This window comes from Podarcis raffonei, chromosome Z, assembly GCF_027172205.1.
Source record: "Podarcis raffonei isolate rPodRaf1 chromosome Z, rPodRaf1.pri, whole genome shotgun sequence".
In the NCBI taxonomy this organism is placed as follows: domain Eukaryota; kingdom Metazoa; phylum Chordata; class Lepidosauria; order Squamata; family Lacertidae; genus Podarcis; species Podarcis raffonei.
In genome coordinates, this window is record NC_070621.1 from 14,959,391 (window position 1) to 14,977,202 (window position 17,812).

At 45.0% G+C, this 17,812-nt stretch overlaps 1 protein-coding gene across 3 annotated transcripts in view; it reads left to right on the forward strand.

The window, feature by feature from the left end:
* The window catches only part of CCDC180 (coiled-coil domain containing 180), a 61,156-nt gene that overhangs the window by 14,891 nt on the left and 28,453 nt on the right, over positions 1-17,812 (forward strand). For 2 of the 3 annotated variants that reach the window (XM_053373207.1, XM_053373208.1), the window contains 8 exons: positions 1,153-1,326; positions 2,855-2,970; positions 4,077-4,203; positions 5,070-5,109; positions 6,225-6,523; positions 8,435-8,652; positions 10,713-10,888; positions 11,980-12,160. In XM_053373207.1, the coding sequence (XP_053229182.1) occupies positions 1,153-1,326; positions 2,855-2,970; positions 4,077-4,203; positions 5,070-5,109; positions 6,225-6,523; positions 8,435-8,652; positions 10,713-10,888; positions 11,980-12,160 (1,331 nt within the window). The remainder of the gene's footprint in view (positions 1-1,152; positions 1,327-2,854; positions 2,971-4,076; positions 4,204-5,069; positions 5,110-6,224; positions 6,524-8,434; positions 8,653-10,712; positions 10,889-11,979; positions 12,161-17,812) is intronic. The other variant, XM_053373209.1, reaches the window with a different exon arrangement.

The window sequence follows — 17,812 nt, forward strand, 5'->3', positions numbered from 1 at the left end:
AATATCATCACCATTATTATTATTATTACTACTACTACTACTACTACTGCTGCTGCTGCTGCCCTCCACCCATAGATATCAGGGCGGCTCACAGCCTGAAACTATGGTACTAAGCACATGCTAAAAACTAGAACAAAGGCAAACCAAACCAAGCCAGCAACCCTCCTTCTCTCTTATTTGTGAAACAAGCCTGTTAATTGCCTATCCAACTGAAAAAATAGGCACTGAAGGTTTTTGAGATCAATGCAAGCTAAAAAGCATTGCAGGGGGTTGGGCTAGATGACCTGCAGGGTCCCTTCCAATTCTACGTTTTTCTGAAAAACACACACACACAACCCAACTATGGTCCCTCTGCAGTCCTCGCCCCAAGCAACTGTGTGTGAGACTTGCTCCCCAGAAAGTGTGCCTTGACTTCCTACCTGTGGTTTTTGGTCTCTCGTCAGCCCTCTCCCCCCAATCTATTCATATTCCTTTCTCCCTAATCTCCAATATTACATTTTCCTCTGGTTGAGTCTTAAAACAGAAAGCCCTAGTTCCCAACTGTGTTTCTTGCTGCAGTCCTACTGTCTACTCAGAAGTAAGGTCCTATTAGATTCAGCAGGGCTTACTCTTAGGTGAGTGCTGTTAGAGCTGCAGCCTTTGTGACCCAAGTTTTGGGTCCTTTGTAGGTTCAGGATGTCCCTGCTTTACACCCAGCCCCCACAATATTTGAAAACGTCAGCTTTGTACTTAAACACAAATTGGCTGGGAACTTCATTGTCTGTGTCTTTATTAGTTTATTTAAAGAAAGGATGAATTAGAAGAACTGCTGACTCTTGAATGAGTGTTGCTTTGGAATTGAGGACTTCATTAGATTTTCTTCTGCATTTTCATTTTATTTTGTTCTAAGGGTTTGTTAGAGATAATGTGTAAGTGTGGTATCAGCTCCCAAAAAAAAGGTCAACAACTCTAGGAAACAGGGGGGGGGGCACGCCAGAGGGATCTTTGCACCACAGCGCCGGATATGCTTAAGACAGCCCTGAGGAGGAGGTTGTGAATAAGATTGGTCCTCACTGATTTAAATTGGGCCCTACCCATCCTCAGCTAACTGCTGATTGCATCTGCTAACAAAAATCCTAAATCACAAATTCTTTCCGTTTGATTTCTCTCCAGGACCACCTAGAACAGTTGGTTAAGCACACAGAAATCAACTGCAGGAATGTTTACCAGTACTTCCAGGATGCTCTCACTCTCTTTGATACCCACAAATGCAACCTTGTTCGTCATGAAAACGAGCTTCACAGTAAAATGAATGAATGCCGAAACAAGCACGAAAATCTAAACAAGGTCAGAGCAGGGGTCTGGTTTAGTGAGGGATGGGAGGACAGAGAATACAATGTGGTAGGCTGTATCAGAGATCTTGGTGGGGACAGAAAGAAGAAAGGTTGTTGGCAAATCTGCATAAACTCTTGCATCTTGAATCAGCCATGTGCACTTGCAAAAATTATTTGCACAATTTAATCTGCAATTTTTATTTTCACGTGATTTTGCTTTGGCTTAGTCTATTGAGAAAAGCAAGAACATCAAGAGAGCTCTGCTGGATCAGGCCAAAGGTCCACCTAGTCCAGCATCCTGTTCTTACCCAGTGAGCTCTGGGATTGAGTAGGGGATTTGAACCCTGGTCTCCCGGTCTTAGCCTGACACTCTATATCTATGGCACCACTTTGACTCCGATAACATAAGAGCATAAGAAGAGCCTTTCTGGCCCATCATAGTCCAGCATCCTCTTCTCATAGTAGCCAATCAGATGCCCCAATGGGAAGCCCGTACTCAGGACATGAGCAGAGCACTCTCCCTACTTGTGATTCCCAGCTGGTAGTATTCAAGAGCCATACTGCCTTTGACAGCCATCATGACTAGTTGCCACCGATATCCTTAACCTCCTCCTTGAATTTGTCCAGTCATTTTTTGAAGCCATCCTAGTTGGTGGCCCTCACTGCCTCCTGTGGAAGCGAATCCCATAGTTTAACTGTGTGCTCTGTAAAGAAGTCCTTCCTTTTACCTGCCATGACTCTTCCAAAAGTTGCCCTCATTGGACAGACAGCCCTGGGTTCTAGCATTATGAAAGAGGGAGAAAAGACCTCTCCGTATCCATTTTTTCCAAGCTATACATAATTATGTGCACCTCTATCATGTCTCTGCTTTTTCAGCTTTTCTCTAAAGTAAACTGCATAGTGACCCCCTTTTCTCTTAAACAAGCTTAACTAAACTACATAGTTATTGTTTGTAGCACTGTATTCTCTTCTGTTTTTTAATTTTACTTTATGTTTCAGAACAAAAGTTTTCCCAAACTAGCTTACAGTCAGTATCCTAAATACATTTTTATATCACAGTCTAATAATTTCAGACAATGAATAAACAAAAGCAAAAACAAATTTTGGGAACAGTATCACAAAAATGCTGACTTAATATATTTTAAAAATTTCTTTAGCACCTCTTGACCAATTCCTGAATGTTTCCCTGAATATCAGTATGCTTTTTAATCATTTGATTGGTTGCCTTATTAAAACAACGGCAACTGTATATTGGCAGATTGTCAGCTTAGGTAGATTCTTTTAGAAATTGAAAGATATGTGATATAACTTACGATTTTAGAAAACTCAACCTGCTGCTCACTGTAAAGCTGCCTTATAACTATTTTAATTTTTATACCCTCTGAACACACCAGTCCCAAAGTAGCTTGGAGCAGCAGTGGAAATAAACTCCAGCCTGAATCACTTCAAGTTTTAGCTGGTTTATCTGCCCTGTCCCAAGTAATTAAGCCTTCCAGCATTAACCATTCTAATGCCGACTGCTTCCTTCCATATGGGGCCAGCTAAGGGAAATTAATCTGGATGTGACCGTGGACAAACTGAGGACCCAAAGTTCTGATGAAAAACTGAAGGCCCAGCTGGAGAAGGTTTATGCTGTTTTGGACTTCATTCGAGCTGGGTATGTTTCAAGCAGTGCAGGTGGCAGAGGAAGCACAAATGCTTTGGGCTAGAGATAGATAGATTACAGTATGTATATAAATCCTGTGAAATGACAAACAAGCTGCTGTGTTCTTCTCACTGCATGTTTCGAAGCTTATCTCCACAACCATAGGGACTATAAACTTGCTTTAAAAGAAAACTCTGCAAATGCTGCCCTAGGTGTGCCTGTCAACCAATAAGAACAATGTGCTCTCTGATGCACAAAACAGTGAATGGCCTGAGACTGAGTCTTCACTGGAATTCTAGGATGTGAGCTGGGACTTTTCAGGGCAGATGCCTAGTTTGGTGAGCTACCATAGGCTGCATGTTTCAAAGCTTTAGAGCAGCCTTCTCCAGCCAGATGTTTGGGACTATAAACCCCATCATCCCTGACAGTTGGGCATGCTGGCTTGCCAGTTACACATGCCAAGTCTACACCCACATTGAGGAGATGCAGGAGCAGGACACATGCTTTGTATACAGCAAGTCGTTAGTTCTGTCCCCACTCTCTCCAGTTAAAGAAGATTTTGATGTCAAGAATTGCCATTAAAATTCAAAATTCAAAATCCAAATCCAAAACCAACATTCTTGATTCAGTGGTTCTGGTTGAATGGATGAAGTTCGCACAATGTTTACTCAGTTTAGTTGTAAGTCATCTGTCATAGATGTTTGAATATTCATTGCTGCAAGTTGGGATGCTGACAGATTCTGGCAGTTGTACACGGTGTCTGTTGTTATCGAATGTTGACTTCTACTGCAGCGGCCTCTGATGTCAACCTCTAATCCTACATTGCACATATTTGATGAATTCTTGCACAATCAGATAATATCTGTGGCAAAATTGTTAAATAGGTCCTGGGAGACACCAGGGTTCAAATTCCGCACTCAACCCTGAAGCCCACTGGGTGACCTTGGGTCATAGTTACTGCCTCTCAGCCTACCCTACCTCACAGGGTTGTTGTGGGGATTAAATGAGGAAGGGGGAGAACCATGTATGTCACCTTGAGCTCCTTAGAGAAAAAGGTGGACAAGTAATGCAATAAGTAAAAATAATTAAAACGTTTTGGTTTCTTTGTTTGTTTACAGATATGCAACCTTCCAACAAGATATCTTGACTAAATTATCCGCTTATCCAGACTGTATTTTACGCAGCCTGAATTCTTACAGCACCTCTGTCAGCCGGTATTTTAATGTGTGGGAAGTCTACAAAGGGGTATGTAGAAAACAAGACTTTGAATTTGACACTTTTGTAAGTTAAGTAGGTGCAGGCAGGTGCTGCATCCTTGCACATGTTCCCCTTCCCTACACTGAAATTGACTTCTTGCTCAGTTCATCTAGCAAACAAAATGGGAATAAAAGGGTACAGTTAGTAATTTATTTATTTGCTGTATTCATTTGTTTTATTTATTACATTGTTTATTACCTTTCTTCCCAAGGAGCTCAAGGTGGCAGTACATAATTTTCCCCCTTCCCATTTCCTCCTCCCAATGACCCTGTGAGGTAGATTATGCTGGGAGTGAGTGGCTGACCCAAGGTCACCTAGTGAGCTTCATGAAGATACCCGTTAAAGGAGTGGGGACTGTCTTTTCTTTCTTTGAACTCAGTTAAATTGATGGACTGTGAATGTGTTCCCTTCAGGGCCCAGTTGCATTTGTGACATTCCTAGTCCTCTTGAGCAGCCACTTGTGACCTGACTCAGAAGAGGTAGAGTAACAGTGTGTGAAAAAGGAGTGGAGTTGATCCCCAAGGAAATGGCAACCCCACACACATACACAAAGCTGATGAAGAGCATAGCATGGATTCCAGTGTGTTAAAAGCCCCTGAACATGGTTTGGGGGATTGGGAACATGCCATCTGAATGCATTTTCTCTCTCCCAGACTCAGCTTTCCAAACCTGTGTTGACCTACCTGTAAGGGTTCTTGTAGAGTTCAAAATAAAATGCTGTCAGTGGCATGCAATGAGCACCCAAGAGCGCTGTGTTGATGTCATGCATTAAGTATTATTTGTGAAAAATAATGAATTATCCTTTGTAATTCTTGATATTTTTTCTTTTCCCACTTTCTTTTTAAAAAAATCAGAAGCCATTCAAGCAAACTGGGGATATGAGTGAAGAGGAAGGTAATTTCTATCCTCCATAGTGTAATATAGTATTTTAAAAAGCACAACTTTGCCTCTTACAATCATGAGAATCAGTACCATCCAATCAGGCATTTTGTTCCACATGCTGTCGGCATTGAACCTCCAGTATTACGGTACCTATCCTTTGGAACTCCCCACCACCACATACCTAACAGGCCCCTTGTCTGTTGACTTTTCAGGCCATGGTAAAGGCCTTTGCTTTTTCCACAAATATTCATCCCAGTTTGTTTAAACAACCCCTAAGGTCTCTTCCTTCAAAACCCACCCTCTCCCTCCAAGATTTTCAGGAAGGGGAGGCTGCCCTTGAGTGAGACTACTTAACCTGTAAGAGATGGGAGTGTGGAAAGTAAGAACACATATTGTCAACACCTTCATTGCCAACCCTCTGGAGGTGACCCTTGTGTTATTTTTTCCTTTTCCTTTTTCTCAACTCAAGGGTGGGGAACTTCAGGTCCAGAAGTCAAATACGGCTCCCTAGGCCACACTGTCTACTAGCTCTGCTTTGCCCCCTCCTTGCATATTTTTGCCTAGTTGGGCTAAGTCCTTGAACTCTGGTTTTGCCTCTTGCTTGCCTGGACAGAGGTAGGTGAGCTGTGGGAGGGTAGGTGGGTGAGTGTGTGTAGAAATCAGCACTATGGTGATTTGTAGTGTTCTGCCCACTTTTGCCTCTGGCCCCACCCTCCACTGCCATAAGGCCCTCAGAAATTTACCTAGAAGGGAATGTGGCCCTCTGGCTAAAAAGGGGTTCCTCCTCCTCCTCCTCCTTCTCCTCCTTGTTTTAGTATTCATATGCCTAGCAATTCATAGAGGGACAAAAGGAAGGAAGGCCTCTGTCTCAAAGCTTACAGTCTTAAAAATGCAAGGAATTACAGCCTTCCATGTGCAGTCTAAATGCATGTTAAGTTTATTCACTCACAGTTAGCTCATTGCCCTCTCCTTCTGCCCCCTCCCTCTGCTGTCTCCATCCCCACCTGTGAAATTTTAACTGTAAGCTCCCTGAGGTTGAGGCCACCTCCCTTGCTTTAATTTTTCCTCTTCAGAGCACTGGATGGCACCTGTGTTCACAATAATTTTATTTTATGCTCTTTGGGCAGAAATGGGGGAGGACATTGAAGAATCGGACAGAATTGAGGAGGGCTTCTCTGAGAACAAAAGCGAAGAAGAAAAAGAGGAACAGCAGGTGGAGGTGAACCCAGAAGCTGAGGAATCGAGAATTACCGTAGCAGGGGATTCAGAGAGCTCTGCTCCAGAAAGCGATGGAGCTCTCATCCCCAGAGACGGCAGTTTTATCCTGGAAAGTGACAATGTGGAGAAATCCGATGAAGGGAGCAGTTCTACTACGCAAGAGGCTGTTGAGGTCCGTGACGTGGAAAATGCCACAGCACCAGCATTTGTGAGTTTCCACCGGGTTGGGGTGGGGGAACAGGATGACTTTAGCAAACACAGAATGACATAGAAGAAGCAAGACCTGAGCACAAGAGTGCTCTCCCTTCCCTTGGTTTCCAGCAACTGGTATTCAGAAGCATTTCAACCTCCAACCATAGAAGCCATGCATGGCCATCGTAGTAAAGGCCGTTGATAGCCGTCTCCTCCACGAATTTGTCCAATCTTCTTTTAAAGCTATCTATGTTATTAGCTATCAGTACCTCTTGTGGGGGACGTGGGTGGCGCTGTGGGTTAAACCACAGAGCCTAGGACTTGCCGATCAGAAGGTCAGCAGTTCAAATCCCTGCAATGGGATGAGCTCCCATTGCTCCATCCCTGCTCCTGCCAACCTAGCAGTTCAAAAGCACATCAAAGTCCAAGTAGATAAATAGGTACCGCTCCGGCGGAAAGGTAAATGGCATTTCCATGCCCTGCTCTGGTTCACCAGAAGCGGCTTAGTCATGCTGGCCACATGACCCGGAAGCTGTACGCCAGCTCCCTCGGCCAATAAAGCGAGATGAGCGTCGCAACCCCAGAGTCAGCCACGACTGGACCTAATGGTCAGGGGTCCCTTTACCTTTACCTCTTGTGGAAGTGTGTTCCATAGGTTATCTATGTGCTACATGAAGAAGGACTTCCTTTTATCTGTCTTGAATCTTCTAACATTCAGCTTTGTTGGATATCCATGTGTGCTGTTGTAATGAGAGAGGCAGAAAAATCTCTCTTTCCACTTTCTCCATGCCATGCACATTTATTTGTGTGTGTGTGTGCATAGCATAGTATTTTGCATTTTTCTATTTACATATCATAAGTTACCATCAAATATTCTTTCCATATAGACTTCCTAGCCTAGCCTTCCATGGTGTCTGTAATATGTCTGGTATTGCTGTATATCCATATATTAATCCACCCTACTTTTTCCTTTCTAATTCTTATTTGTATTTAACTGTTGTTCAGAGAATCACCCCTACTTGTAATTTCATTTTAGTATCATTTTTTAAAAATACTCCCCAAAAGTTTCCCATTCACCCTTTATTTGTTTTCCGTCCTGATTCCTTATTTTGGCTGTCATGCTTGCAAGTTTGGCATATTCTGTCAATTTATGCAGTCATTGTTCTTTTGTTGGTGTTTCTTTTCCCGCCCAACTTTTAGCATACACTATTCTTGCTGGTGCTGCAGCATTAAAAAAAATATTATATAGCCTTGCAGGGAGCTCATAATCAATTATTGCTAATAGAAAGGCTTCTGGTTTCTTCAGAAATGTAAATGGGGGTGGGGGGAGATGAGCTCATTGTAAACCATCTCCCAGTATTTTTGGGGTTATTTACACTTCCACCACATATGTATGAAAGATCCCTCAATCTCTTCATGTTTCCAACACAGTTTGGACCCTCTTTTGTACATTTTAACATTTTAACTGGGCATCAGATTCTACTGCCATGCACAGTTTTAAGCATCATGTAGTGTTTTCCTTGCCTTTTCTCTAAACGAAAATATCACATGCACTGCAATGTTTCTTCATATATTACAGTGCATGATTCCTGCGTCCCAGGAATCCTGGGAACTGTAGTTTAGCCCTCAGAGAGCTGCAATTCCCAGCATCCTTAGGAAATTGCAAGATTTTGGGGGGAAAGTTATATTCTTTAAACCTAGACAGCCTAAGAGGTCTTGTGCAGCAGGTCCAGTTCCCCCCCAAGACTGGACATACTGTGATATAAGAAAAGCAATGAGGAATTGCACTGGAAAGGTGTGGGATGAAACCCTTCATTTGCTGGAACAAATCCCTGCAAACAATTCTTACCTTATGCCATCCACTGGCTTAAATGTTGCTTTTAATTGGGAACCAATGTCATGGTTTCTCCCTTTGCCTCATCCGCAGGTGAGGCTCTCTAGGACACCGTCACGCCTGATGGAAATAACCACTGAGTTCTTCACTACATCCAGTGGAAATACTTACAAGGCAGTTCTGAACTCACCAAAGCTTAAAATCAAGAAATCTGAGAAATATTATGTGGGGAAACTGAAGGCGAATTTGCTGCCCTCCTACCTAGAGCAAGTGTACCTCTCTGAGAGTTTCTTTACGGATGTGAGAAGGCAGTGAGTAGGACTTCAATCTCTTCTCTTAGTTTACAACTCGATCCCATCTTCTGTGTGGGTTATGTTCCAGTGGTTTGTGCATAAAAGCTAAATTACCCAAAGCCAAAACCGCCCCGATCCCTGAAATGAGGTTGGGGCCTTCTAAGATCTCAGATTGCCCTGCAGGATCTTGCAGGGGCTCCTAGAGCCCTTGCATGGTCCTCCCAGAGCCTAGTATGCAAGGCAGAGGGCTTGAAACTCTTTCTATGAAGGGAAAGACCCCCGGCAAACAAGGCTGCCTTATCCACTTTTTATTTATTTAATTTTTTTGTTGAGTACATAAAGTTGTATTTATGTAGGTGAAGCCTGTGTGAGATGCAATCAACCTGTAGTTTAATGGCATTTATTTATGTTTTAATTAAAAACATTTACATGCCGCTAAAAAAAAAATCTATTGAGTGGTACATGGTCTTTGAAAAGTCGGCTCCCAGACTTCAAAACTACCTCCTTAGGGAGGCCAAACTGGCTCCCTCATTGTTGTCCTACCGCCAACGGGTGAAGACTGTTTTGTTCCAGCAGACTTTTGGAAGCCTACTGCTTTTAAGGAAAGGGCTTCTAAATAGCACAACATTGTTTTTACTACCTGCATTTTAATATATATTTTTTGCATCTGTTATAGTTTTTAATTCTGTTATAGTTTAATTACTTTTTTGACTATCATCTTCTATGTGCTTTTAGCTTCCTGTGTGTTTTATCTGTGTCTTTTTTAGCTTTTGTGAGCAGCCCTGAGTCTCAGTTCAGGGAAGCTGGGGCATAAGTACATTTTAAAAACAAACAATATGTTAGTAAAAACAAAAATGCAGCCCAAAGACTGAAAAAGAACAATATAGAAACTGGTATGAACAAAAGTGCAGAAAACAGACGTCCCATAGATTTCAAACACATAAATCCGGGTCTGATTTATAGGCCAGGAAGAATGCCTGGGTAAAAAGACAAGTCTTTGTAAGATGTCTGAAGTGACTGATGGCTGCTGCTTCATGTGTGACAGAGGGAAGAGCCTTTCCCAATATAGGAACAACAGCAGAAAAAGTTTCTGAGTCGTCACCCTACAATATTTTGCAGGGTGCCATGTCACAGGTAGAATTTCTCCAGATGATCTAAGCAATCTTACGGTATTAATACAGAGACACATAGCCTTCCAGATAAATGCCTTTTTCAAGAACAAGAACATGAAGAAGATTGTTCAAGGCATCTTTCAGCATAAAAATCAAAACAAGATGAGCTTCTGGTTGTGGACTACCCTCTGAACATGCCATTGCATCTGATCCTAAGGATCTTTAGCATAATTGGGAGAAATGAATGATAGAAGTTTGAACGTATTCATTCCTCTGAACCTGCAACCTCCTTCAATGGTGGTCTTGGAAGGATGGTTGCTGTTCTCTCCCCCCCCACCACCACCACCACCCAAAAAAAATTTCAAGACTTTCTTATGAAGTTAAAATAAGAATCCAGTAAGAAATAAGAAATAAAAATTTAAAAGTAAATTTTCCCCCCATAATGCTATTACTATATAAAATATATTCTCAAGACTACACATTGAATTAGATGTTACAAAAACAAACTGACCCAATACAGAAAGAGTACAAACCAAAGGTTACAAATACAAGCCATATTTCATTGGGATTTGCCACCCCCATGATTGGCCTTTCATATAAGTAACAAATGGCCCACCCACAAAGAAAGCTTCCCATCACATCTCTGACTCACCACTTCTGAGCAAGAGAAATGCTTAGCACAGAAGCTCATACATAAAAATGTGGAGGGAGGGTGCTTAGCTAATCTGAGGATAGACAGTTCTTCCCATAAACCTGGAGCAAAGCATGTCTCCTACTTTTTAAATTCTGAAGCAAAGCATAGCCAGAGTTGCCAGAAGCCTGTGAAGCTCTGGGGTTCACCCACATTGCGTGATGCAACACAGTGAACACCGATGAAGTAGAGATGAGAACTTATGAGAGAGAGATTTGTTCATGTAAGCAGAAGGATGCCCCAACTTTTCCCTTCCTTCTCTTTCCTCATCACAGAATCCGGCTGCAGTTTTTTGAACACCTGGAAAACTGGTATTCTGAGACGTTGTCCAAGGCCTGGGTCATTGTGGACTCCAAGAAAGAAGAGATCAGCGCTGAACTGCAGCTGCGCGCTCACCTTCATGAGCCAAGGCGGGAGCGCATCGAGAAGGATATCTACGATGTCAGAATGGGTATTAATGTTTTCACTGCTACTTGTTACCAATGTGACACAATTGTTTCAGCTAGCCCACCTACTCCCCACTAACACTAAGGCCACATCCACACCATACATTTGAAGCGCTACAATACCACTTTAAACAGTCATGGCTTCCCCAGAAGAATTCTGGGGGCTGTTAAGGGTGCTGAAAGTCTTAAGAGGGGACTTCCTAGACCAGCGGTCAGCAACTTTTTTCAGCCGTGGGCCAGTCCACTATCCCTCAGACCATGTGGTGGGCCGGACTATATTTTGGGGAAAAAATATGAACAAATTCTTATGCCCCACAAATAACCCAGAGATGCATTTTAAATAAAAGGACACATTCTACTCATGTAAAAACATGCTGATTCCTGGACCATCCACAGGCCAGATTTAGAAGGCAATTGGGCCGCATCCGGCCCCCGGGCCTTAGGTTGCCTACCTCTGCCCTAGACAGAGGACTAGGACCCAGGAGACCATGGCTCAGATTCCCCTCAGTCATGTAACTCACCGGGTGACCTTGGGCCAATCACTGCCTCCCAGCCTAATCTACCTCACAGGGTTATTGTAAGGATGAACTGGGGAGGAGGAGAACCATGGACATGGACTCAAGCTCCTTAGAGAAGAAGATGGGATAGAAATGCAATAAATAAACTGTAGTTCTAGGAGGGGAATAATGAGTCTCTGCAAATAATATAGGCTGATTTGCTATATATGGTTGTGCCCAGCTGTTAGGTTAAATTCCCCCTGCCCTCCACCGACCATTGTCACCCTGGCCTCAACTGGTAGGCAGAGGATCGAATTCAAAACGTTGACAAATTTGTGGAGGCTGAATTTATAAAAAGCGAAGGCAAGGATGGGTTTTTGGAAATTTGTTCAGTGGTGTCTGGACACACACATACACACACACATAAATAAATAAATAAATAAATATGTATGTATGTATGAGCAATGGCACCCCATGGCATTGGGGGGGGGGGAATATGGATTGCAAGGCTTTCCAGATTTATCTTACTTTCAACTCCCACTGGCTTGAACCTAAAGCATTCTCCCACCCCTGCACGCCTTTCCTTCCCCCCCTCTCAGCGGAGCTGCGATTTCACAACGACCGCTTAGTGCGACACTGCAGTGGTGTGGTGGAGGCCCTGAATAAAGAAAAAGCCGCCTTCTCCAAGCTCCGAGAAGACCAGAACCGTGTCAGCAAGACTTTCCGGCGGAAGATTCAAGACATGGAGAACATCTTCCTGATGGAGACCAGGGCAGAAAAGTCAGTTGGGGAGGAGGGGGTCACACAGCTTTTCCCCATGCCTCTTCAGTCCCAGGGAATTGGTGGAGGAGGGGCTACCTTATCACAGCATCAGGTTGCCTGAGTGCTTTTGATTTTGCTGGTACTTCTAGATCCAGGTCTGTCACTGGAGGCCAGTGGCGTAGCATGGGGGGTGCAGGGGGGGCCGGCCGCACCGGGCACAACATCTGGGGTTAGGGCAAATCCACGGGTTAGGGGGCGCAAATCCACGGGTTAGGGGGCGCAAATCCACGGGTTAGGGGGCGCAAATCCACGGGTTAGGGGGCGCAAATTACTTGCCTTGCCGGGTGCTGACAACCCACGCTACGCCACTGCTGGAGGCTCAGGGGCTAGAAGTGCCTTTTACCAACTGTGACTAGTTCAACAGCTATGGCCATTCCTGGACCAGGGAAGCCTTGCCACAGTTGTTTAAGTATTGGTTACTCCAAGACTGGGTTGCTGCCATGCACTCTGTGTGGGGCTTCCCTTGAGTTTGATTAGGAGGCTGCAGTTAGTGCTGAATGTTGCAGCACATATGCCCACTCAATCACTTTAATCTGTGGAACTGACAATGCCCCTGATGCCATATAATACCTGTTCTGTATTTGTAAGAACTCGATCTTTTAGTGTGCTGGCCCCTACACTTTGGAACTCCCTGCGTGTTGACATCAGGAAGGCACCTTCACTCTATTCTTTTCAGCACCTGCTATAACACTTTTGTTTAGGCAACCCTGTCCAGATGCTGAGAAAGTTGATGCAAGTTTTACATCAGTTTTCAGTCAGTCATTATTGTAACTTTTTGAAAGCCTTAAATTGTTATTAATCTTATTTACAATGTTATTGTTTTATCATTTTTGTAACCCACTTTGTTGTTTTTTTTAATAATTTTTATTGAATTTTCCATTATACAAATTTGCCATATCAAACAATTTTCACAAATTTCAACTTTTTGGACTTCCCTCAGCTTCTCTGCCAATCATCCATATTTTCCCATTTTTACACATTTTCTAAATTTAATATTGCATTTTTAGATTACCCTTACTGTCCCGTTTCTGTTTAACAATACTCCTCTCACTTCACAAAGCCTCTTTAAATCCCACTAGCGTTATTTGTTCGTCACATATACTTTTCAGATATTCTACAAATTTTCCCCAATCCTCGATGAACTTGTGGTCCCGTTGATATCTTATCTTCCCAGTTAGTTTATCCAGTTCTGCATAGTCTATGAGTTTCGTCCTCCATTCTTCGAGAGTCGGTAGTTCCTCCTGTTTCCATTTTTGGGCCATTAAGATTCTTGCTGCTGTTACTGCGTATTGGAAAAGTTTGTGATCACTTCTATTTATCCCTCTTCCTGTTATTCCTAACAGAAAGGCTTCTGGTTTCTTTACAAATGTATATTTCAACATCTTCTTCAACTCATTATATATCATTTCCCAGAAACCCTTCACTTTCTTACACTCCCACCACATATGGTAAAATGATCCTTCTTTTTCTTTACATTTCCAACATTTATTACATGTTTTAAACATTTTTGCTAACTTAACCGGTGTAATATACCATCTATATACCATTTTCATCATATTCTCCTTTAACGCAGTACATGCTGTGAATTTTATATTTTCATTCCATACTGTGATGGGATGGTGAGCTGCTTGTGCGTAAAATCCTAGTCCCTCAGAGTTTGGCTAAGTCCACAAACCTCTGTCTCTGACGGAGCTCCTTAAGCATGGCTCCATCAGTCGCTCGTTGAATCGGACAGTGGGCGTTTACGGAACTTCTTCCAGCATAAAAGCTCCTTAACGGAAACGCGTCTTCTGGACTCTCGGCATGACAGTTTCCGGCGAGGCGTGGGGGTCCCTACAGGAGGTCTTGAAACCTCCCCACTGTTTTCGCTTGAAGTGTCTCTGAGCCCTCCCTCCGACTCACTTTCCCTTGGAACTCCACTTCTCCCCCTGCTGGTCCCCTCCTCAGCTGAATGGTCTCTCTCACCCTCTGTGAGCCCTTTCACCTCCTGCGTCTCAGATGGCAGTTCCCTGACATCCACCTCCCCTCCAGGGCCCCCTTCACCCCCTTCCCTCCCCTCCTCTGCGGGAGGCGAGGGAGCAAAACCCCTGAAGGAACCTCCCTCATCTTCCGAAGTTTCGAACACTTCCCTCCACCTCTTGCTGTTACCGGTTTCCAAGTACTCCTCCTCATCGGAGTCTGTTCCTCCTTCCAACTCCGATTCCCTGAATCCTTCCAGTTCCTCCTCATCGTCGGTGGTGCCAAAGTACTCCCTCCGGAACCTCGCTATTGGCTGAGGTTTCCTGGGGAACCTTTGGTGGAACGTTTCGATCAAGATCTCGTCACGGACCTCCTCTGCCGTCACCCAGGTGTTTTCCGACTCCGGTTCCCCTTCCCACGCGACCAAATACTCCACCTGATTACCCTTCCACCTGGAGTCGATGATTTCCGCCACATGGTTGCTGCTTTCCCTTTCTTCTATGGCTGGCCCCCGTGTGGATACCCCTTCACCTTCCCCCCTATATGGTGACAGTAATGACCTGTGGAATACTGGGTGCAGTTTCATGTGGTTCGGTAACCGGAGTCTGAAAGCCACTGGGTTGACCTGTTGGATGACCTCAAATGGTCCCAATCTTTTGGGTCTCAATTTCTTGCAACCCCCCTTGAACGGCAACCCTTGGGTTGATAGCCAGACCTGACTCCCCACCCTAATGGTTTCACCTTCCCTTCTGCTCTTGTCTGCCTGCCTCTTATATTCTTCTTTGGCCCTTTCTAAGTTGAGTTGGAGTTGACGATGGATCGCTTCCATTTCTTCTACAAAATGTTCAGCAGCCGGGACACTCCATCTCTCCCCTCCTCCCCCTGGAAACGCCCTGGGGTGGTACCCATAATTAGCCAAAAAGGGGCTCATCCCGGTGGACACATTCTCTGCATTATTGTAAGCAAATTCCGCTAGCGCCAACTTTTCGACCCAATCGTTCTCTCTGTCATTGACATAACACCTCAGGTATTGTTGGAGGATACCGTTTGCCCTCTCCGCCTGCCCATTGGTCTCAGGGTGCCTGGCAGTCGAAAAGTTGACCTCTACGTGCAACAAGCTCATAAGTTTCCTCCAGAATCTAGACGTGAACTGTTTCCCTCTGTCGGAGACCACCCTCAAGGGGGCGCCATGCAGCCTAAAAATATGTTCTACAAACAATTTCGCTGTCTCTTCCGCCGTGACTGCATGTGAGCAAGCTACAAAGTGACCCATCTTAGTTAACAGGTCTACTACGACTAGTATGGCGGTTTTCCCCTGGGATTTAGGCAGATCCGTCATAAAATCTATCGATACCGCCTCCCACGGTCGTTCTGGTGTGGGTAACGGTTCTAATAACCCCGCTGGTGCCCGCCTTTCTCCTTTGGCTCTCTGGCATTGGTCACACCTTCTCACATACTCCCGTACATCCTCCCTCACCTTGGGCCACCAAAACTCCCTGGTCACCAACCACATGGTCTTGTGTTGCCCAAAATGCCCCGCTGTGGGATTGTCGTGCAGCTGTTTGAGTACTCTCCCCCTCAATTCCCCTTCGGGTATATATAGAGCCCCTTTGTAATACAATGCCCCGTTTCTTTCTTCAAAACCTCCGGGGTCTTCTCCCTCTCTCCTTAAACCTCTGAGCTTATCCTGGGCGTATTCATCATTTACCGTTCCCTCTACCAGTTCCCTTTGCCCCACCCAGGCCGCCCCACACACCCAGTGGTCCTCTGGGATAATATGTCTCTCTTCAGGCGCTCCCTCCCCCTCCAAATATTCAGGTTTGCGAGAGAGAGCGTCCGCTCTGATGTTTTCTGGACCTGGCACATAGCAGATTTCAAAATGGAATTTGGAAAACTCCTGGGCCCATCTCACTTGTCGTTGGTTGAGCACTCGTGCCGCTCTCCAATACTCCAAATTCTTGTGGTCCGTACACACTTGCACCTTATGCTGTGCGCCAATTAGTAAGTGTCTCCATCTCCGGAACGCTTCGTGAATGGCGAGTAGTTCTCGGTCATATACGGTGTAGTTCCTCTCGGATTTGTTCAGCTTACGCGAAAAGAAGGCACAAGGTCTCCATTCCGACTTATTGCTCCCTGGCTGAAGCAGCACCGCCCCCACCGCCCGGTCTGAGGCATCAGTTTCCACTCTCATGGGTTTTTGTAAATCCACATGCAGGAGCTGTTCTTCCGAAGCGAATGCCCTTTTCAATTCCTCAAATGCTTGCTCCGCCTCCGCCGTCCAAACGAATTTCTTCTTGCTGCTTAGACAGTCCGTGATGGGAGCCGTTAAGTGGGCAAAGTTCTTGATGAATTTACGGTAAAAGTTCCCAAACCCTAAGAACCTTTGCACATCCTTTTTCGTTTTCGGTGTCTTCCATTCCAGCACCGCCTGGACCTTGCCTGGATCCATGGCTAATCCCTTGTCTGATAAGCGGTACCCCAGGAATTCCACCTCCTTGGTGTGAAACTGACACTTCTCCAATTTCACCCACAGCTGGTTTGCTTGCAGCTGGCTCAGCACTTCCCTGACATCCTTTACATGCTGCTCCTCATTCTCTGAATATATCAGCACGTCATCGAGGAAGGCCACGCAATTCTTGTAGAGCAAAGGTCCCAGGACATGGTTCATGAGCGATTGAAAACAGGCGGAGCCTGATTGTAATCCGAATGGCATAACGAGATATTCAAAAGCCCCCAAAGGGGTGAACATGGTGGTTTTCCATTCATCCCCTTTCTTTATTCGTATCAGGTTGTATGCCCCTCTCAGGTCCAATTTCGTGAATATCTTTCCCTTCCTCACCCTGGTCAAAATGTCATCAATCCTGGGCATGGGGAAAGTCACTGGTTCTGACACGGCATTTAGCCGCCTGTAATCCACTACAAGCCGGGGTTTATCCGTGTTTTTTTTGTCCACAAAAAACACTGGGCTCCCCCCCACCGCTCTGGACTCTCTGATGAAGCCCCTCTTCAGGTTTTTATCAATAAACTGCCTTAACTCCTGCATTTCCCTGTCTGACATGGCGTACAGCTTGCCCACGGGGAGCTGGGCCCCAGGGACCAGGTTAATTTGGCAGTCAAAGTCTCTATGCGGTGGTAGTTTATCTGCTTCCCTTTCGCTGAAGACCTTGCTCAGATCAGCGTATTGTTTGGGCACCTTCCCTTTGTCTGCCACTTCCGTCCCTGCTAGAAAGGCTTTTGCCCCTTCTGGCACCTTTCCCTCTCTGCAATGTTCCAGGCAATGTGCTGACCCAAAGGAGACCACTCTCTGATGCCAGCCCACTAGCGGGTCATGCAACGCTAGCCAGCTCATTCCCAAAATGACGGGAGCCCCTCCCAGGGTGGCCACATTGAACGCTATCCTTTCGGTGTGCCTGGCCACCCTCATAACCATTGGGACGGTCTGTAGACTAACTTCTCCTCCCAACAGCTCCCTCCCATCGATCGTGGTCACCTGCAGGGGGTTGCTTAAAGGGAGTGTCTGTATCTGGTGTTCAGCTGCAAACTCCTTACTCATAAAATTACAGGAGCTGCCTGAGTCCAACAGCGCCTTTGTCTTTAGTGGGTATCCGTTTGCCAGCTCTAGCAACACCTCTATTACTAGGGCTGGTCTTG